This window comes from Atractosteus spatula, chromosome 14, assembly GCF_055471065.1.
Source record: "Atractosteus spatula isolate fAtrSpa1 chromosome 14, fAtrSpa1.hap1, whole genome shotgun sequence".
Lineage (NCBI taxonomy): Eukaryota > Metazoa > Chordata > Actinopteri > Semionotiformes > Lepisosteidae > Atractosteus > Atractosteus spatula.
The window spans coordinates 9126678-9148792 of record NC_142719.1 but is presented as its reverse complement, the minus strand read 5'-3'; the positions used below and the strand labels follow the sequence as shown (position 1 = coordinate 9148792).

At 39.2% G+C, this 22115-nt stretch overlaps 1 protein-coding gene across 4 annotated transcripts in view; it reads right to left on the bottom strand.

Moving 5' to 3' along the window:
* Nucleotides 1-6853: 6853 nt before the first annotated feature.
* qkia (QKI, KH domain containing, RNA binding a) overlaps nt 6854-22115 on the bottom strand; it is an 80379-nt gene continuing 65117 nt past the window's right edge. Inside the window, exons 5-8 of one of the 4 annotated variants that reach the window (XM_088933127.1) lie at nt 18086-18173; nt 15073-15486; nt 11972-12046; nt 6854-10536 (exon numbers count right to left, since the gene is read on the bottom strand). In XM_088933127.1, the coding sequence (XP_088789253.1) occupies nt 10520-10536; nt 11972-12046; nt 15073-15486; nt 18086-18173 (594 nt within the window). In that variant the 3' untranslated portion in view covers nt 6854-10519. The remainder of the gene's footprint in view (nt 10537-11971; nt 12047-15072; nt 15487-18085; nt 18174-22115) is intronic. The other 3 variants (XM_088933131.1, XM_088933130.1, XM_088933128.1) reach the window with 3 other exon arrangements.

The following is a 22115-nucleotide window of genomic DNA, read 5'->3' as shown; positions in this document are numbered from 1 at the left end:
TAATGTGGTCAGTGTTAAAAAAGCACATTTCTAGATACCATAAACATACACAGGTATTATTTCTCACACTTTCTAGTTGATCCACCAGGTCACCAGTTCAGAATTGGAAACTGACAATTCTGTGTGAATCTCCTAGTATAAACCTGACTGCCATAAATGATCTTATCTGAAGCCTCCGATTATTTTCTTTTCCTATTCAATTTAGGTGTTGCAAATCCTGCTTTCGGTGCTGTAAATTTGATTACATTCCCCGATTGTTTCTCTCTGTTCCCTAACTCTCTGACTGCATGACTCACTAATTCCTGCAGTGCCTGTGAATTTAGTAAGACTGTAAATTTGACAGGAAACATTAATCTGAGACAAAGCGCATCCTTCTTAATGTTTACACCCGTGGAGAGAGGATTAATTAGATATAAAAAGGAAAGAACACATTGAGAGACAACACAGTCATTTGTCTTGGAATGTTTCACATTATCATGCACCCTAACTTTTACTTTGGGGGGCAAAACAGACAGCGAGCTACAGTAATTGTAAGAATTGGATTTAACCTTCCCCAAGATTTTTAAAGCTGTTTTTGGCTTCCAGCCATTTTCCTCATTAAGAGCTCATTAGGAAATGTTGCTGTTCTCATTTAAGTGTAAAAATATCTTCTGTAAAATTTATAAAATGTACAATAAAAAGTTTTAATATCATGCACTTAGAAAGCATTGCCCTATAGGAAACAGATTAACGTCTGTATGAATACTTTTAGTTACAAGTTACACAGACACAAATTCAGGGCAGAAGATGTGGGCTACCTCAACTGTGTTATCAAATATATTCAGTTGTTAAAATATTGCAAAATCTTTGGTCAAATACATAATTTTCTTAGTAGCAGGCTATGTTTGCCTGTCTTGAGCAGCATGTGAAAGAATTCCATCACCTTCCTGATCTCATACCAGCTGAAAATCCATGGAATATGTAGCTTAATCCAATAAACCATTACACTCATCACAATCTCAAAGTCAAAGGCAAAACTGCTCAGAGGATCAGTTTAGGATTGGGAGTAGATGACAAATTATTGTTCAAGCTGTTCTCACAAGTTGCAAAAGAACAGCATGTTATTCCTAATATTTTGATCAGTGACGGCATGTTAGATGTGGATATTGCAGTAACTTTCAGGTTCATTTAAGACTCCTGGAGTCTTAAACCTTGGTCCCAGAGAGACAGTCCTGCAGGATTTATAGCTAAAAACCTGCCAAGCTGTGACTCTGCAGGAACCCACAACTGACACCAAAGGGGGAAGCTGAGCAGCCAGGCAACCTACAGTAGAATGACACACCAATGTTGTATGAAGACAGCTGACCTGGGTTATGTGGGAAAGACTGGACAATGGCATGGGCAACGAGACACAGGGCAGCACAGAGATTATAACCAGCTGCTGTCTGCAGGTAGCATGGCTCATGAATACTCACTGAAAATAGTCCATCAACAAGAGGTCAGCTAGAGTTGACAAGTGCATAGCAACGCAGGTGTGAGCCGAACGGCGACCTCTTACAACGGCTGAAAACACCTTCGCAAAATCTTCACAGGCTGGAGAGAAGGTGGGACCAATATCTGGCTTCTGACTTCCTGTCACATTAGAGCGGACTTACTTGGTTTACTTGAACTGAGCACAATATACAGTTGACCACAATGTTTAAAGTGGTTTCAACAAAGCAAAGCGATTGCAAGCTCCCACGTTCAGAACATTCATTTTTTGGGGACGTACACACCAGGACTTAAATCCTCTTCTAGGTATGTGTAAGAACTTATTTAAAAAAAAACAACCTGAAAAAAGGTCACATTAGTGATTCTCTTTAACAGATCTTTTATAATATCTTTCCATTTCTTTTATGAAACTCGTCTTTTGTATTCTCCGAGTTTTTGTTCATTAAGGCTACATCCCAAGGCTGCCAAATGATAGTAACTGCTAATGTGTCTCATTTGAGCAGCAGTATTCCACTGAGTCCCCTGGCACATTCCAAACAAGCGAGAAGAGAGCAAGTGACACAAACAAGGAGGGGAAAAAAAAAAGAGTAAAGAATGTTTCTCTCTTTCTCTCAAGGGTGTCTTGCCTTGTGAAGAGCCACCCATCCCAGGTGTCTGAAAAGTAGAAGCAGCCATCTTTCACTGCCAGAGGCCAAATGCCAATTCCATGACTTTGAACCTGAACTCCTGTGTACAAGCAAGCCCGGCTTCTGGTAAATGTCAGTTCTTTGTCACATCATTGCCCCCCACCCCTGGTACAGCTCTGAACAGTGAGAGACGCCTCTAACACAAAGCAGCCCTCCCAGGTCCTTCAGCTCATTTTCCCAGCCCAGCCCACATGGGGATCAGGAGCCCCCTCTTAAATACCCAACCGCCTTTATCGAGCTACTGTTGCTTGAATGGAATATCTGCCATTTTTTTCTAACCCCCCCCCGCCAAGACTTTGAGATTTTAGTTTTACTGATAAGATGCAATAGTTAAAGGGCAGCTTCCAACAAGTTTAAGTGCTGAAAACGGAAACCCCCGTCATAATCCTTTCAAAAAGATGCAGTTCAAGGGAGAAGTGTTAAATACCCACACAGGTACTTAATTTCTATTGTTTGGTCTGGGTAATCACTTAAACCTCACGGTTTATATAACACTGAGCATCAAAGGAATGTCCAGGGATAACCCTACAGCCTGCTTGCTGAGATTTGTAAAGCGCAAGTGGAAATAATTCTTTGTGCAGTTCTTGTGGCCGTCACTCAGTGTGCTAATATTTGTAGAAAGACCCGTGATGCATCCCAGTTGTCAGCAGCTTTTTCAACCTCTTTCATTACAGCACAGTTATTGATTTCAGCACCCCGTGCGCAATTCCTAGCCTGAGCCCACGAAGCAGCTCTTTCATAACGGGCATGTCATGCGAACAACTGGTGCAAATCAAGAATTTACTGCCCATCTGTGAAATGTAATGCAAAAGTGCTAATGGTTTCTTCAGGGATCTTTTGTGTTGCAGTTTGTGGGCATCAAGGCAGAGATGTTAAAAGGCTGAGAATCTTTTCTGAAACCATTTCTCTGCCTTTTATTTAGTAAGAAATGCAGTTTTCGCATCTCCCCCTAAAGGATTACCAGTTGAAATGGTTATGATTTCTTGACATAGAAAGTGCAGAACTCACGACTCTTAAATCCACTTCACTCATTTCATTTCTGCCTCTACCCTCAAAGTTCATGTTGTTGTCAACACATCACTAGATATCTAAGAACAGCTTAAAGACGCTTGTATATTTGGATGACCGAGTCTGCAATTTCAAAAGAAGGATACAAAAGAAGCATGTTTTTATATTGTTAGATTTATAGTTAGTTTAGGTATCAAGTCTGTCATGCCATAAGTGTGCACAGTTGTTCATTACTGTATATGGCACCATGTAATATTTTTAATATGAAAAAAACAAATTGAACATAAAAGGATGCTTCCAAGTGAAATCTACACAGTACAGCATTGTGTTAGCTTCTTTTCCAGCATATACATATTTAAAGACAAGACTAAATGTGATAAATGCCATTTAAGGAAAACTATTGGGAGACCTTTTTACGGAAAAGCAGTGGTTTGTGTAAACTATACGTACACCTGTCTTGGTGTATAAATGTGGATATAATGCATTATCACGCGAGAGCTTAAGGCTATTACTAAAGCACCATCAGGACAGAAGCTCAGGTTTTACACTTCAGTGGCAAAACCCCCACTGAAATGGCACCAAAATGTTTGTCCTCAAAGTTCAAGGAAAAACCACAAATGCTTTAAAAGTGAGCATGACTACTAGCTACCAAATGGGCCAAAAGGCTTCCTCTAATTTAGAACAGTTTGTCCAAAATGCATTTACCAAACAATCTTCAGTGTGTATTTACTGTATACCCATAGAAACCATTAAAATATTTAAATAGAAACAGGTAAGTGGTAACTCCAATGCTTTAAATGAAGTCAGAATAATGGCAATTCCGATTCACTTGTGTGCAAACCCAGCTTTCCAAACAATCTCTCTGTAGAACACTTACCGTAGCATCTTCTGAGATCCTCACAGGAGCAAAGACAGCGACGATACAAGGGGCTAGTGGACACTCAAACAGCCACATTCTACTTGTAATATGGTACTTTATTGCACACATAACAGCTTGTTTTGTGTTTTTTTTTTGGTGTGATCAACATTTCTGGCATTACAATTTATCCCTCTCTACTATAAAAACAACATAAAACAATAACAAAAAATGCTACGGTACATAAATAGGACTTCATATAACTAATAAAAATCTTAAAATTTCATGTTTAGTGTTTCCCTATATCTCATAAACGGCTCCCATCATACAGAATGTTAAAACACTTAATTTAAAAAGTCAAAACAGTTTTTATTTTAAAGCACACTGGCATTGGTAAAAAAAAATCTCCAGTTGCAATTTAGAGTTTGTCTGGTTTATAGCTTTCCTTTAACCCTCTGAGTGCCATTTGTTTCAGAATTATACATCTTTTTGGCTTTTCTTTGGGTCTTGACAAAAGCAGGAATGTTTTCAAAAGCTGTAATTCTGAGCATGACATTATTGCAACCTTGTAGGAATAAGGATTGGAAAGGCACTTCAATCCATTGATATTTCTGCAGCTCAAGTGAGCCATAAATGTGAGATTATGTGCAGCTTATTTGTAGTATAAAATACAACCAAAAAACATTAAAAAATTACCAGGAACTAAGTTGTGAGGTGTGGGATAGCTACAGTGGAGACACCAGAATAATCCGAGTACAGGTTTTGGAGTTTAATAAAAACCCAACAAGGGACCTGCCTTGGGAAAAATATCACATGGAAGTCATGTGCTAGAGCTCTTCATTTCTGTAGTCACTGCACAGGCAGTTCAAAAACTACAGATAAGTGAAACATTTTAGTTGGAAAAGTAAAAAAAACAAATAGCTTTTGGTCAAGAAATTCCAGTTTGTACATAAACATCCAGTCTTATATCTTTATAAAATATAGAAGTATAAAATTTCAGCATGCTGAAAATGCTCTGTGTAAGATACAAGGACATGCAATTAACTTTTTTAATCCGTGAAGCAGAAAAATAGATTTTTCCATTACTACAAAGGCACTGATGGACTGTTCCTGCAAGTTAAAATGTAAGTAATGGCAACTGGTTGCATACCATTCTAATTTAGAAATGCAAAACCATGTGAAAAAATTAACACCCATGAAATCTGAAAGCACATCAGACAAAATTTAGATGCCTCAAATTTATAATATAATCAGTTATTGGGGGAGAACAAATACGATTCTGAAGAGAGTTTAGAATCTTCAGACTGACATTTAACTTTAAAAAGTTAACTATCATCTTACCTGGTGCACACACTAATTTTTCTGTGATTGTTACAACTCCAGATTATTAAAATAGTGCTAAATTTGAAACTCCTGTTGCAAGGACTGTGAGTATTGCTAATCACAGTGCACAAAAATATGCATAAGCCGCCCCCCCTACTCAATCAAGTTTACAGCAGGGGATCTGAAGCATTAAAACACATCGTGAAATTGCAGCATTCTCAAAACTGAATAGTGCAAAAAGTGTTTGTGTATCCAGCACTCAGTGGGTTAAAGAGGAAGAGATTAATAAGTTAATCATTGCTTGTGCGCCTTTGTTTTGGAACACCTTTCATTAGTGAAAGAAAAGAAGCTCTAACAATTGAACTGAAAAATTAGTACACAAAGATGTGCTTCAGCTTTTAGGCAACAGAGGAAGATAAAGAAGATTTTAATTGGAAGAAAAATAAGTTTGATCCCAAATGCTCTCTCTGGCAGTGGTGGCACTAGAATGTGGGTTCAAGGTGCAAGGGGAAAAAATCAAATGTAAGCAGGTAGCACTGACTTTCCTTTCTTAAACCCCCTAACAGTGTAATGGCACATAAAAATAAACAGTTGAACTCTAGATAATGACATTTCAAAATGCAACTAAAGACTATTTTTAGGTTTTATGATGTCACCTAGAATCTATTTAGCTTACTGTGGTGACACCATTTCTAAGATGACATTTTTTTCCCCCAATAGCTTTGACATGAAAGAAACTTAAGATAGTTGAGCTCTTTTATCGCTAGAACTTCAGAAGGGGTCTGACCCCAACCTGCAGTGTTCTTTCTAGTTTCATGAATGGGAGCTTTGCTTTTTAGACAAGGCCGACGAGCCGATGAACTTTTTATGAAGGTGATATTGCAGCTCTCTGCTTACTCGCTCTGCAAAGTCACACCCCTGTGAGGACTAAATGAGCAAGAACCTCAGCCTGAATCAAACTGAATCTGTGAATCTGTCTTCTGAAGTATACAAGTATAAAAGTCAGTTGTGGAAGTGTAAGTGTGCTTCTCTATTGACTTTGAGCTAGTCTTACCTATAGCCACAAAGACCACAAAGGTTTGTATGCAGTCTCTCCACACTAATTGTGCATAAAATGCATTTTACAATCACTAATTAAAGTTGTCACGTACTGTATTTTGAACAAAGCCCTGTTTTTTCTTGTACCCACAATTCCTTCTGTGTGTGCGCCACCACCGCTCATTGGAATAGCTCAACCTTGGTACGATCCACTTTCATACCAGTTATAAAGCAGCTCTCAGTTGTTCTAAACAGTGCAAAATAGCCCGACAAGACAAACAGCAGTTGGATTGAGATGAAATGTCAGCAGGTCTCTCAGGGGCTGCTTGTGGTGTGTATGTGCTTGTGTGAGCAAAGGTGTGTGTTTGTGGCCAAACATCAGGTTTTTAATTTTGTTAGTCCAGTGAACCAGACCATACATTCATTCAACAGGTTAAAAAACACAAGACAAAAAATAATATCAGCAAGTTAGTAAAATTCATACTAGAATGTTTTATTAAAATAAATGCCAGGGGGTTAATAAGAAAAATAACAGCAAACACCATGGAAACTAAATGCAAGCAATGTAAAAATACTTATAACAAGAGAACTAATAAAGAGGCTAATGAATTAACAAGCTAGGAACTGGGAAAAAAAATCTAAAAAAGGCAACACTCCCAATGATATGGACCAGGAGAATAAAGGCTGACATGAAAGGGAAAGAGGAACTATTAAAAAACTTGCAGTGGGGCTTTTATCAGAAAAAAAGGAGTCAGAAAATGTTTTATAATATACATATAAAATGAAGTTAGAAAAATACATTATAAACCTGTAACAATGGCTGTAATTACATTATCATACATATTGGCAGGCCATAGACTGAATATGGTACAATAATCTGTACTCCTGATAACCATCACACACAGTTCTGTAACTTTGCTGAGGGAGTACATAATACTGTCAAATACTGATTTGTTCTTGCTCTCTACATCTTCCTTTAATATTGCATTAACAAAATAACACTGAAAAATAGAACAATGACCTTTGTAACAGTATGTAAGAGGTTAAAATAAAAATGAAGTCTGCCAGGGAGAAAACAGAAATCGCAACATTGCTTTCCTTTTGCGTTGTACTTTATCTCTTTCAGTGTGATTAATCCCAGTCGTCTAGATAACTGAAACCCGCGGGCTTTAAGGCTTCTGGCAACGCATGGTGGGAAAAGAAAAATCATTCTGCTCCTTTTTTAAAAAAAAAAATCAAAACTCCCCAAATTCAACAACCAATTTTTTTGTTCTGTTAAGTGGAAGTACGTTTATAGCAGCAAAGGCCCTCCTTTGGCAAAGCTTAACTTCATTTTATCAATTTTATTCTCAGACCATTTTCTAAGAATGAGTCAATAACCTACTACCCCCTTGACACTAGGGTTCGTATTATCAACACTAACTTTTAAAGCTACTTGCTCCAGTGCACAATTTACCACCCCTTTTGACACTTCCAGCTAAACTGTTTGGGAGAAGAAGAAAAAAAAATCCTCAAAACAAAGAATCCCAGTTGATTCTTGCTAGAGTCTTGCACCTGAACACCTTTCTGAAAAACTGGGGGAGCAAACTGTGCTCTGAAGTAAAAAGCTCTGAGAAGCACTTGGTGAATTTTTAATGAACAGGTAATACCTTGGATTTACAGCATCACAGGGTGAGCTTTAAACTTGGGGGTGATCCCTAACACTGTTGTTGTGATTCTCCACGAAATCTCCCACCTTTCGGCAACAGTAGCATAGACCAAGTGTTGCTATGTAGAAAAAAGTTCAAGGTTCATCAGGGTGCCCAATCATTATAAAGCGTGTCTATAACAAGCAGTAGGATTTTTGTCCACGTGCTGCTTGTCAACAGCTTCTTGTCTGAATTGGCCGCTGCTAAAGAACATTTTGTTCACAACACGAATGCCTTTGGCCACCTCTGGTCTGCATAAATAGGTCACAGAGTTGGTTTATGGGACAAAGGCGAGGTTTGCAGTTATTGAAACGAGCGGTTTACAGTCAGCACTGAAGCTTTTCTACCCTCCAAACAAAATGACAGCCCAGCAGGCGTATGCATTTCAATTGGCAGTTTGTTCTCGATCAAGTGTTTAACAAAAAAAAAAGTGACAATCATAAAATTAAAAATATATATTGTTCAAATGGCAGATAGGATTATAACAAAAACCTAACAAACTCAGGAAGACAAACCATGGCACAAATATTAGCTGGTCGAGTCACTGCTATTCTTATTTGCATAGAATAATATCAGTAGCTCTAGTCAGGGGAATACTGAGCTACATCTACACTCTGAGGTGTCATCTTTCCAAATACCCTTTCTATGGAGCATCTATTCCTGGTTGGTGTGCGCTGGACACTAACAAATGTTAATTAACACTTGGAAAAAGAAACGACCATCAATAAGGCACTTTTTTTTCTTTTTTGAAAATTTAAATTTTCCATCTAAAGTTTCTTGCAACATTCCTAGATATACTATTTTGGTCTTTATTTTCCCAGCCACTACTATCCAATGTCACATCGTTTTTATGTTAGATTTTATTTTTTTTTTTGTTTTTTTTCTAGTATTTTGTAACTGCAAGTTAAGTATAAAAAGCTAAAATTGCCAAAAATATATTTTCTTCACCAGCACCCTGTAAAAGTATCTAATTTGTTTTCCTCTGTACTTTATATGCAATGACAGGTATCTACATTTTATATATAGAACAGGTACGTAATAGAGCAATTAAAACAGGCAAGCATGGCTTTCACATCCTCTTATTTTTCTTGAGAAAGAGTAAAAATCATACAAACACAGGAGTTTGTTTATACCGGCTTGTACTGTGCAAGACACATTGTGGATGTGCTGTAAAGTTGGGATCAGAATTTGAACAGATTTTTAATTCAACTCAAAATCGTAAGAAGATCAAAAAGAATTAGGAAATCTATATTTGAGAGCTCTCTTTGCAGAATCACTCCCTTTCTCAGCCTAAAACGCCCCTTAGTGTTTCAGCATGTTATCCGTCTCAATCGGAAACAAACTCTTCCTCACCCACATGCCTCTAAACTGGGACTCAATTACCTCAGTCTGCTGAAAATATTAACCAGCATCTGGTTGGGAAGTGGACTAACTCCCAAACTGTTCAGTGTGTAACAGCACACTTCTCACTCTTTCAAAAGCTTGGCACCCTGTGGTTGAATGTGTATATGTAATACCTTAATCAATTTCTTAAAGTTGGATTATTTTAGGGTGGGAAAAAAGCCTGGCACTATTATTGACCTTGTGGATAAGCAACATAAAGGTCAGTAACAAGATGAAAATCCTCCCCATCACACACACACCAGCCACCTTCTGGTACCCCCCAAATCACACACACACCAACCCGCCAATTCTCCAGTTACAAAAAGGAAAATGACCTCTCTTTTCTATTGAAAATCCATAAATTCCTTGTCCGTTTGTCAGAGAAAAAACAACAACATAAAAAGCTCCTCTGCAATAATTTTAGCCATGCTTCAGACAGCAGCCAAGTCAGGCACACCCATAATGTGTCAGCACACAAAAAAAAAAAAGTTTTCAGAGTTTTTAGAGACAGGGCTACATGTGAAAAGACAGAACACTGCAGTTGGCATGAGTGGTGTGTGTGTGTCTCACATCCCCACCACCTAACTAAGGCAAGGTGACGGAGGGAGGGGGGTGGAGTTGTGACACTGATGGGAAAGGGTTGGAAGAGAGATGCCTCATAACAGCATCCAGTCATCACAGGAAATAAATCATCTGGTTATCGGTTAGCTTCATTTCAACAATACATACAGAGACAGAGCTGTGGGGTGGGGGGGAGATGGGGTTACCTTATTGCTTTAGTTATTCAGTGCAGATACTTGGATACCATCCACCCAAACCAAGACTACAAGCTGAGACTCAACAAAAAAAAGGAAAAGAAAAAGAAAAAAACACAGTTTTGTTGGGGTGTAGTCGAGTTGCTGTAGTTGAGTTGTTTTTTAACATGTTGTTAGGTTACGATGCGTACAGGTGCCTTAGCTCGCTGCTTCCAAGACAGGCTAGCAAGGCGATTACCAGTTAACTGCTCAGCAGGCAGGCTTGGTCAGCTCATCATTGGGTGAAGAATTCAGAGGTCAGAAGGTCATGTGTTAGTTGCCGGTGGCGGCTAGGTGGTTAGAAACAAAACAAAAAAAAAAACAAAGAAAAAAAGAATAGAAAGGATATTAGTGTCAGCAAGAAAAGACTGGAATGACATCATTTTAACAGTAAAATGAATGAAATCTCAATTCTCTCCCCATGAATATATGACTTGTTAGGTTAATCATGACGCACTTACATCATGATTTCACTAATACCCCCACCTGAATCATCAAAGTATTATAATTAGAGCAAAGAGTGTAGGAAATATCCCAATACCCATAATAGAAGCAGAGTCCAAAAATTAATGTTTTAGTTCTAAACATCAAGTGGAAATGCAGTTATGTACAATACAGTAGGATTAGTGTTAATAGACGTCCCCTAGTGTCAAATAGACAAAGAAAAGCTGAACTCTTCACATTGGCTCTCCTTTTTATTTACCAGTATATACAGGTGCCAAAAATACATTTTTGGGTTATGCTCTAGAAATGTCCAGATATAAAACAGAGGTACCTCTTCTTTTTTCCCCAAAAAGTACACTAAACAATGTAAACTACCTGCTTTAATTGAAGAAGATAACTTTGACATTGGACAGCATTAAATGTGCAGGTTGGTCCATCTTGATCACAAACGCGTGATCAAGCAGTAACAGCTAAAATGGTACAATCAACACCTAGCCCTGATCCACTCAACCTGAGTTCAAGGAACATAATTAATTCCAAATTCTCAAAAGAATTTTCTCATGCCAGCATTCCTAACTTCCCATTGTCTGTAAGCTTGCCTTTTATTTTGAATAGCTTATATAACCTCAGTTAATTCCAGCCATCTCAAACCTGCAGTACTTCAACACTCCTTAAACCAAGTGGTGTGGAATAGTCACATCTTTGAAAGGAAAATTCAGTAGAGGTGGACCTAAAATTGTTTAAGGCCCCGAGTGGGGGAAAAGCAGAGTATGGAATGCTCTGCATTCTGAAAGCAAATCAACAACTGAACACACTGAAGCAAAATAATCACTTCCATCTGAATGATGACCATGAACGCGAATCCAGTGGAGAAAAAAAAAAATCCTAAAAAGCTGGTTCTGAACTGTGACTTTCGTTTTCATTCCAAAAACCTTCAGGAAATGCGCTGCAGACCAAAGGTCTAGTCAAAAACCTAGACCTCTCCTGGCATGAAAAGGTGCATCAGGCTAATGGTTCCATTCCACTTGAATTTGGTCTTTTTTGAAAACATTGTGGGAGTTTCACATTTTGGCACAACCAGTACATTTAGAGAAAAACGTAATGCAGAAATCACTTTTTTCCCCCCTCAAACTTTTTACAGAAGTCACATGAATGTAAACTAAGTCAAACCTGAGGATTGAGATCTGTTTCTGTAAACGAAACTGCATACCACAGATTAAGACATGATGGAGCGAAAAACAAAATCAGCAACACAAAAAAGGATGTGTTAACTAAACTAACCTCTGTCTGCGGTCACAATCCTTTGGTAAGGATGGACCCGTGTGTCATGTCGCCGCACTTTAGTTGCCATTGCTCCTAGATTGCAATAGGTCCACAGTATTAGAAAATCACTTAGAAAACAAAACATTTTCATATGTACATACATTTCCATACAGAAAATAAACATCATAACTTACATCTATATAATTTAGACTAAATATTCCACAGTATCAAATATTACAGGAGGTTCACATGAGACAAAACATTTGTAACGACTGTAGGAAAGATACCTGCATTGAGTCTGTTTCAGGATTTAGTCAGGAATGTTTTTTTTTGTCCTCGCCTAGAAGCGCACAACAGTTTAGGATGAGCCTTCTGTTGTTTAAATTTACATGTCTCTCAACAAGCTCAGGAGATGAGAGGGTTAATTCATATAGTACGTTAAAAAAAAAAATCACTGAAACAGAATCTACTCCACCGCACTGCAAGAGACAAAACTCAAGAGCTCTTGGATAGAACACAGCCAATACTGCTCAAACTCAAAACATTGGAGCCGGCCACATGAAAGGCTGCTTATTCCTGTAATTTACTCTCAGCAGGGATTGCCAATGGGCAAATGATTATTCCATTTCTGAGAATCTTGTATCATGAAAATTAGGTTCAAATGTCAGACAACTAAAATGATTTGTGTAACAAGATATTACATTTTGACCTTTCAGTGTTTTCAGGGCAGCTAGCTGAAGTTCGATTTAGTCTAATACTTTCACTTAATGGCTTAATTTCCTATTTGTACAGAAGTGACAATATCTTAGGTTTAATCTTTAGATGGATACACCAAAACAAATGTTATGGGAGAAAAGAAATGCCAAATTTGTTAAAAGCATTTGCATATATTAATCAGCTGCTCTCATTTCTAATCCCTGATTAAGATTGAATTAAACCGTGAAGATGTTAGCGATTTTTCAACAGCAAACTAGTGCCCAGGACAACATCATAATCGTTCCATATTTTAACTTAGAGGGAGTAAAAAAGTAAAAATGAAATAAGTTTCAGTCTAGCTGTCTTTTGAGAGCAAATCTTGTGTAGGAGTGTTTTTATTGAAAACGGTGTTGAAGAATGTCCAAAAGAATGACATCATGCTTATGTAAACCAAAATGATGCTCTGTTCTGTGCAGGAAATTATGTTCATGCCCTGGTGTGAATGTGCCTGTACGAGTTACAGAAAGGTCACCTACAACAGTCTGATGTAAACTGTAACCAAGAGTGCCTGTCAAGATGAGCATGTTTCATATTGACAGAAAAGTCCATCATAACCACAGGCACATAAGATGTATGTGGTCTTCTTTAGAAGTTAAAGGAAAGCAGATCCAGTTGTCTGTTGCTACAATATTCCCTGTAAACTAAAGAGGAATGTGGTGTTTTGGGCTCAACTATTTAAATTTGGCAAAAACTTTTAGATAATTCAACTCTGAACCATCAAAATCAATAAAGTTCAGAGTACTGGAACATTTCACATGTCTTGATATTACACTGTATATATAGTACCTATAGTACCTTGACCAGACACTATTGCGGTCTTAAAACCGGTCTTTAGCACTTCTGTTTAACTTATTTTTAAAGGTAGGCAGACGCAGCTCCTTTTGGCTATCGCTGTTAGTTATAAACATGCGAACGCCGAAGAAAGTTGTTTCTTTAAATATACCAGGTCCCTGCTTTAATCAACCTATAACCAGTTGTAGAGGGACCTGCATTGTCATGCCACTAACTGTGACCGAGCCGAGTGCATTTTCAGCTTTTTTTAAGTGCTTCAGCTGCAAATAATTTTCTTCCCTGTGTCCAGAGTGCTATCAAAATGGAACGGGTCAACGTGGTCACTGCTGCTCAAATGTGCCCGTGGGCGCCGAGATGAGTGGATCAGAACATAAAACAGGGTGGCAGGACCGAGGAATAGCTTCCTGATCTCCATTCGGACCTTAGCACAGATGAAAGTGCTGGTTATAGACACTCATCTGGGTCTCGCAGCACCACCTCGAGCAGTCTTGACAAGACCTGGAGTCAAAACCTACTCCAGCTTCCAGAAAAACCCAGGGTCACAAATTCCATCCTCATTCCAGCTCTTTAGAGAGCATGCAGATGAGGAAGAGAGCTAATTGACAGCACTTTAAATCTGAAGTGGTTAAATAACTAAAAAAAGTTCTATTTTGTAGAAATACTGAGGAGAATTGATAAGATATCTGAAGTGGAACCTACATACTGTATTCAGTTCAATTTTTAAAAAATATTGCACATCCAGCTTTAAAAAAAAAGGCAACTGTGTAGATTTAAAATGGATATGCACTGGCAGGCAGCTATTGGACCTGTGGGAGGTACACTTTAAGTTCAATCATTCAGATATCGCCTGAAACACTAAAAAGGCCTAAATGAAAAACTGGAGTGCTGCACTGATAGAAGTAAGCATAGTGAGAGGCAGATGAGCATTGAAATCTTTTGGCTTGTTCGATTTCCATTGGCCTGCAAGTGGTCTGAATTCTGTCAAGTTGAAACTGCAGTGAAAATGTCGATTTTAGAAACCTAAATTAGCTTTGTAATGTCCGGCAGCTGGGTAACAAGTTACTTTTACTGCAATCTCAGTGTGTGACTGGTCAACATCAGCGTTGCGATGTATCCCGACAGAGAGCAAAACCGTATGTGCCTGGAGTTTTGTCTACAAAGCGGTTTTTGTGTAAGGCTTAGAAGGAACATGAACTGGGCTTCCACAAAGAGGCATCTATGAGAACCGGGTTTGGTTCAAGTGGGTGAAACAAGGAATGATTTCAAAAGACAAAAAATCTCTGGAGATCTGTTTGCCTCGGGCAACTTAAAAAAAGGCCCTCAGCGGTGGTGGATGGAAAAGCCCATGGCAGAAACAAACTAAGCCAAAAGGGTTTCAGGGGCTCGCCATCTGCTGCTTCAGAGACGGCCCTGTGAACTTGCAGGAACGTGGAAACAAAACATCCCAACTGTGACAACATCCCGGAAAACGGACCACAAGTTTTTTTTAAACATAAAAATACACTCGTCCCACGCTGTGAAGACAGGTGGGTCCCTGTACAAAAGCCCTCAGCTCGATACGATGTATTTACCTTTGAACAAATCCTGACCTTGGCTCCCAGAGGCTGTATCCATTACGCCACTGTACAACAAGCTGCTTTCCTGTCCAGGGTTAACGACTGTCCCAAAGCCCCACAGGCGCTTACCTAGAACCCCGCTGGGCTCGATGGGGTACTCCAGCAGAGATGCGGGGGCCAGGGCATAAGGGTAATCATAGGGCGATGCGTAGATGATGCCAGCATCTGGCGTGGGGGGTACTAAGGTTGGCGTCCCATTAGGTATCATCGCGGCCGTTTGGATGGGCCGGATGATGTTCATGATGGGGGTCCCTGCCGGTGTTGGGGGTCTCAGGGCCGAGGGGGGCAGAACCTGCCCCGTGGGTGCAGCTATGAGCCTGGGGCCCTGTGCTGCCGCGGCAGCCGCTGCAAGAGAAAACGCAAGGGTGGCTGCAGTAAGCAAAGGGGGTGAAGGAGAGAAAGGAGGAGGAAAGACAGGGAGTGGGCAGAAAAATCGCAGGCGGAAAAAAGCAGGATGAGAAAATGAAAAACAGCAGGAACAAGATGGGGGAGGGAGGGGGAAAAGGAAAATTAGTCCATGCAATGATCATGGTGAACCACACAAGCAATACTTCATAGCGCAAAACAAAAAAGAAAACCCAAAACCAAATTGAAACAAAGACAAGGAGGTAACCACCAAATGTACAATTCATTAATCACATCAATAAATTGTAAACTGCAAATATCACAAAGAAAGAAAAAAAGCTCCTGCTGAAATGGACCCTAATGTCACAGAGAGAAACAGGTCCCATTCCTAATTTGCCTCCCTGCTGTGAAAGATGCAGGGTCTTTTATAAGCGATCAAGATATTAAGTATCAAGGCAATCGTCTCTAGTAGTGTCTTCTAGGAGATACAATTACAACAAAACTTGAATGGGTTAGGAAGTCATACAGACAGATGTCCACAGAGGTCCTGCCTATTGAAGACCATCTGTATTCCACAAATCTGGGAAGCATTAGGATCATTTCAGCTTAAAATGCAGTCTGGTTTGCATTTGTGATCATTTGATAGCAATGCCAAGTAGCACAACTGTTTACATGCTGATGTTAATTTTGGCCCAAGACAACATTAACATCAACACTGTCTTTTACAGAATGTTTTTTTTCAAACAGCTGTGATGTTACAGTATTGCTGTGCACTGATTCATGATAAAGGTTATTAATCTTACATTAGAACTGCAATGCACTGAAGCAAAGTAGAAAGAAAATCATCTGCTTTTACAGTGATAAAAATTCTGTGTGTGGTCAGCAGTTCAACCGAAACAGCTGTAATATTAAGTTTATTTGCTGATCGGCTACATTTGGTGAATAAGACAGGCACTGATAAAAAGTCAGTTAAATGAAATTCTCTAATATTTCAGGAAAACTAGAAAGAAAGAGAAAACTAAAAGAAGCAACATAAGCAAGCCTATGCTGATAAATTTCCAGAGCACAGTACATAAAAACTGACTTTTTAAGTGCCGTTATCAGGGCTGAATGACAAAAAAGACATTGCTTAAAAACACGTCTTAAATGCAAGAGGTCAGATAAATCATGCACAAACATGCCAGCGAATTCAAGTCAGCAAAAGCCAAAAAGTTCCCCAAGAATAAAGCATTTCCAAAATGAAAGGGCTGTGTGTTGACAACTTGACTACAGGTGTGCTGTAGACAACATGAAAGAACACATGGAAAGATCTTCAGCAAGCATCAAGTCCTCTGTCACTCCTTCAGAACACTGGCTACACACCACAATAAATGCGGTAAATCAGAGTCTGATTTTCTACTGATAAGCTGTCGCTCTCAATTCATCAGGAGCAAAGTAACAGAAGAAAAAACTGAAAGCGTATCTTCTTTCTGGCTTGTCAGACGTTACCTTGTGTGGAGCCAACATTAACATGAATTGCACTAAAACTGTAAAAATTTATACCATTTTAAAATGACAGAAGTGCCACTCTGTTAAAAAAAACAGAAAACTGCATCTGTTTTCAGTGATTAGTGCACAAGTACAGACCAGTAGATGTTATCTCAGTTTCAAACCCTGTCCTTGTTCACACAGGATATAATTCCTTTAGGTTAATGGACAATGTGCTTCGCAAGGCCCAGAATCTTTCAGTAAAGGACACAAACACTGTGTTTGAATGCTAGCTAAAAGAAATCCAAGTCTACAACTAAATTTTGGGAGTCTTCTGTTCAAAATCTTTTAACACGTTAAGAAAAAATGTTATTCTGCCATTTTTTAATCATTAAAAAGTCATTATACATACTGAATTAATTTTCAAAAGAAAATTTAAAACCTAACAATTTCAAAATTTAACCCAATGTTCCCATCAAACATTTCAATGTCCAGTAGCAACACCTCTCGTAAAACAAGTGACTCCTAAACACAAAGTGCTCCATTTCCCCTGTGACAAATTTAGGGCCCTTCATGTATCAGCTTACCAAGGAACATGTGCCTTAGTTCTTGCATGATGTACAAAGTTACTATATTACTACTAGTGTGTCTTACTGTGGAGCTACTAAGTTTAGCACTCTGCACTGTCACAGTTATTTAAATATATATGATATTTTGTATCACATATGTTATATGTCCTATGATATATATATGTGATGTGTCATACGAAGAAGCAGCCGTGTGTTTTTGGTGGGCAGTGCAAAGATTGTGTTTTTATCTCAGAAAGCCTGTTTCTTTTACATACAGGTCTTGAATAAAATGGCCTCGATAAATGATACATCTGCAAGTGTAAAGGTAAAAGTGGAAACTATGCGTAAGTGCATTTAAATGTGAGAACAGGAGGCACTTTGCACAAAGGGTTGTGAGAGTACGGAACAAGCTACCCAGCCATGTTGAAGAAGCCGAAATCTGGGCTTCTTTCAAGAAACAGTTAGATGGGATCCTTGGATCAATTAGCTACTAATTACCAAAAGGGCAAGACAGGCCGGACAGCCTCCTGTAGTCTTTAACCTCTCTTATGCAATGTACTGGGAAAGGCTGAAAGAGTGAAGCTTACGTGTCTTAATGTTGGTATCTCTGTATGTGCCATTGAGAATAGCCAGCTCCATCAGCTGCATTTTCTTCAGGTTGTCCTCTCCCTCAGCCTGCAAGACAGCAAAAATAAATCAGGAACAACAGGTAACAAAAAAAATTCCCAGGAAGAGATTTGTGCCTGACATCCTCTTAAATTAAGTGAGAACCATAAAAAACAAACCAGTTTGTTACGTAAAGAACACTTACAGAAGGAATTGTTTTACCTTTTTGTTTTAACCTGATTAATTTTTGGTCTCTCCAGCAGACCTTTGTTAAAAATGCACACCATAACCTTGCTAATTCCATCCCTGTCAATTAAGGCTTAGTCCCATTTGGATAAATAAATACATAAACATGCAAAGTCATTATGGCACAATTAGGAACTGAAATTATTCATGGATTGCAATTAACTTGCTTCCTTCAGCAAATCAACAAAACATAACCATGACAACGGAACGCCCAACTGTTTTTTTTTTACCCACTGTACCTGAAGTCACCAAACACAGACAAAATACAGTGGCTGTCATGCGAGAGAATGCAGTACAGAGGCCAGACCACGGCGCAGTTTGATCTACGAGCCAAAGGCTTTGTTCAATCCATTTTAGCAGATGTGTTCATCACTACAGCTTGGGTGCAGCTCACATTTATAATCTTAATTTTGTTCGCCCACAGGCAACGGCTACAATTCAGGGTCCGATTCCCTCAGCACTCGGATATTCACCCCCCAACTTCATCAGGCCTGCACAGAGGCTGGCTGCCGCAAAACAAGAGTCAGTCTTAAAATGATCTATTCTTCAAGTGAGTAGCCCCCATGCAAAACCTTACATGTGGTGCTGCAAGGCTAACTATATAGCCCAACGTGACGCAGGTGTCCCAATTAAGGTTACCATCTTCTTTAAAGGACTGGACACTTGGCATGAAGTCAAACCTGAGCCTTCCCATGAGCCCTTCCACCCCACCCCCAGTTGGATCAAGTGGGAGTGTTACATGCAGCTGAAATCTCTCTCAATCAGCTAATATTCCTAAAACGCACAATCCATCGCTATACTTGTGCGGCAGTGAAATGAAGAAGATATTCACTTTTTCAAGACAATAATCCCCCTGAAGCCTTGGAGGACACTGTTTGATTCACTGGTCACTACACTTCACATTTTTCTCACCCTACCTCAGACCTAAAATAATATACAAAACGGGTTAAGCGATGTTGCTACTTTTAGCAGTATGCAAGAAAAATGCATTCATTTTTTTAACACTAAATCAAACTGGAAGCATGGTATGGGAGTAATTACTATAATTGTATAATAAACGCTCTTTAATACCATAGGAGGTTTTCAGTAGATGCCTGTAATAATAAAAGGCTGTAAAGCTCATTCTCCAACTGGGTAGCTTTATTTTCACCTTTATTAAAAAAAATTCTGAAACAAAGGTTCGCAAAAACCAAGGCTGGTAAAAAAAAAAACATCTGTAAAGATGTAAATTAAAGAAAAAAGCTTTGACAAGGAATCTGTGACTACTTTTACTACAGTCTGAGGATCACATATTAAAACATTTAAGAATCAACAGACAGCCACTGGTGCCAGATTAGTAAATCTCAGTTGTAGCATTTCAAGATGCACGCCAACATATTGCTTTTAAAGATCTCGATTGACTAATTGACTGGGAATAGGGTAAAAAGGCCTTCCTTCTTAAATGTGTGTCCACAGAGCAAGGACTAGAAAATGCGGCAAAACACAGCTTTTAAGCATTCTATAGTTTAGTACGTTGACCACTTCTCTTTCAAAGACATTCTTTTAGGTCTCTAGTTCCATATAGTTCTTACTGACCCTATTCTAAGTGAGGACACTATGGAAAAAAGGCAAGAGTCAAAAGATAAACATGTAACATTATGAAATACAGGATCTCAGATCCAGATTTCTCAGAAACAAAGGCAAGTTGGTTTTTGAGTTGTTGCCGATTTTACCAACATACCAGGAAACATACTCTATTAACAACAGACACATTAAATGAAAAATAACAAATGCACATGCAATAATTGAAGAAGGAGGTCTGTTACTTTAATAACCATCTGCAAAAAAATTCAAAAATTAAGTTCACACTGTTCCGCCTGTTTTCTGACTGCTTTATCTCACACAGAGTCGGAGAACATCCCTGCAAGCAACAGACAAGATAGGATACCAAGGCGCCAGTCCTTCTCACTCGTTTGGTTTCTTGACTCCATCATTGGTTAAAATCTCAGCCTCATATTTGTCGCCGAGTTTCCGTAACATTTCTTTCTAGCGTTTGTAGTAATTGCATTTTCCTTACAAACTCTTAACGTAACATGGCTCCTCTTACCATTTACCCAAGGGATCTTGTGCCCTTAGACATTTCAGCTACCACAATCCAAGCGCGATAACCAACAGCTTGTCTCAGAGTGGCTAAGCTGTGTGTAGGTTGTTTCAGAATTTTGATAAATGGAAGTCGCCTAAGATCATTTTCTACATGAATCACTGATCTTAATAGGTTAGCATATCTTTATAATACATGTACATACAAACTCCAGATCACAGTTTACATTATTCAAACTGTTTTTGACCTTTGTGCGTTCAGACATGGATTCGAGGTCCTGAACCAGTAGCTGCAGCCAGCTAATAAAAACCATCAGCTTGTAAAATATCCTCGACATCTTACTTGCCAGGAGCCCTATATCCTTGGATCGCAACGGTATTTTTCAGTACAGTTCAACTGAATTCTTTCGTTGTTTGTGGAATGCCGCCAAATGTAGAGTTTGCGAGTAAGTGAGTACGGAAACAAAAGTGCAGCTTGTGTCCTTGGCACCGAGCGGGCACAGCCCCAGCCGCAGTGTGCTGCGCCCTTGATGACTGGGTGGGTGGCATGCTCTGACAGATCGGTCTGCAGAGGGAAAAGGGAAAAACGCCGCCACAGCTCATCTCTGAAGCAGCGCAAAGGCGCAAGGCTGAGCAGCACTTGATAAATTTGCAGGTCGCGGAGTCAAAGAGGCTCCTGGGAAGAAGGTGCCATCCCGCCTTTTGATTTCATCCTGCGCTTGCCACTGGCCAGAGGAGAGTGAGCCAACACGAAGTGCATGCATCAGACAAGGAAGGGGTGAAGGGTGCAGCAAGAGCAAAGCAGACAAGCTCTGGGACTGGCTCCAGAGAATAACAGGTCACCTACTGAAGGGACGGTATCGCTGCAGTTGCTGACAGAGTAAATACAAATACAACCAACCCTGGAACTCTCTCAGATCAGGCCCTACAGCTAACAACTCCCAGCATGCTGACCAAGCATTTCATACAGATACAGCAATCAAACTAGGTAATAAAAACAGCAGCTACAGGCTAAATAAATGGTGAAAGCTTGATTCTCATCTGTTACTTAAAGGAATCGATGTAATGCCGTACGAGAGGGTAATGCCATTTTAATGATGGAGCAGTTCTGCCTTCTGCTACTCATCTGTTGCACATCTTTTGAGGTTGTGATTTCAGCTGCATTTCTGTTTGTTACTATGTAACCATGTGTCAAGGGTATTTTGTGCTGCAGCAGGAATAACTCATGCTTTTAACATTTAATTGCTAATCCAGCATGATGTACAAGCTTCTATGTACATTCAACGCTGATTTAATACCTGTTCACCCAGATTATGGTGCCTCCTATTACTATACATGACAGCTTTTATAAATCTTTAATGGAAGCAACCAAGAACCACCTCTATACCCCTGGGTTATTGTCACACTACATTTACTAAAGATTTAAAACGCATCCAGATACCTTCTTATTAGTGTCAAAATAAAATTTGTATGGACATTCTTGGTGTGCCTCTTAAATGATTAAAAAACTCTTTTAAAAAAAGAGCTACCACTGTTTAGTTCCTCCAAAAAGTGCTTTAGCACAAGTAAAACCTGAGTGAATCTTGCAGAACTCGTCAAGAAGAAGTAGTGAAAGTTTCCTTTTTCTGCAAAGCACTCAATAAAGCAGTGGTATCCAACGGAATCAGGTTTAATCAATAAAGCCTA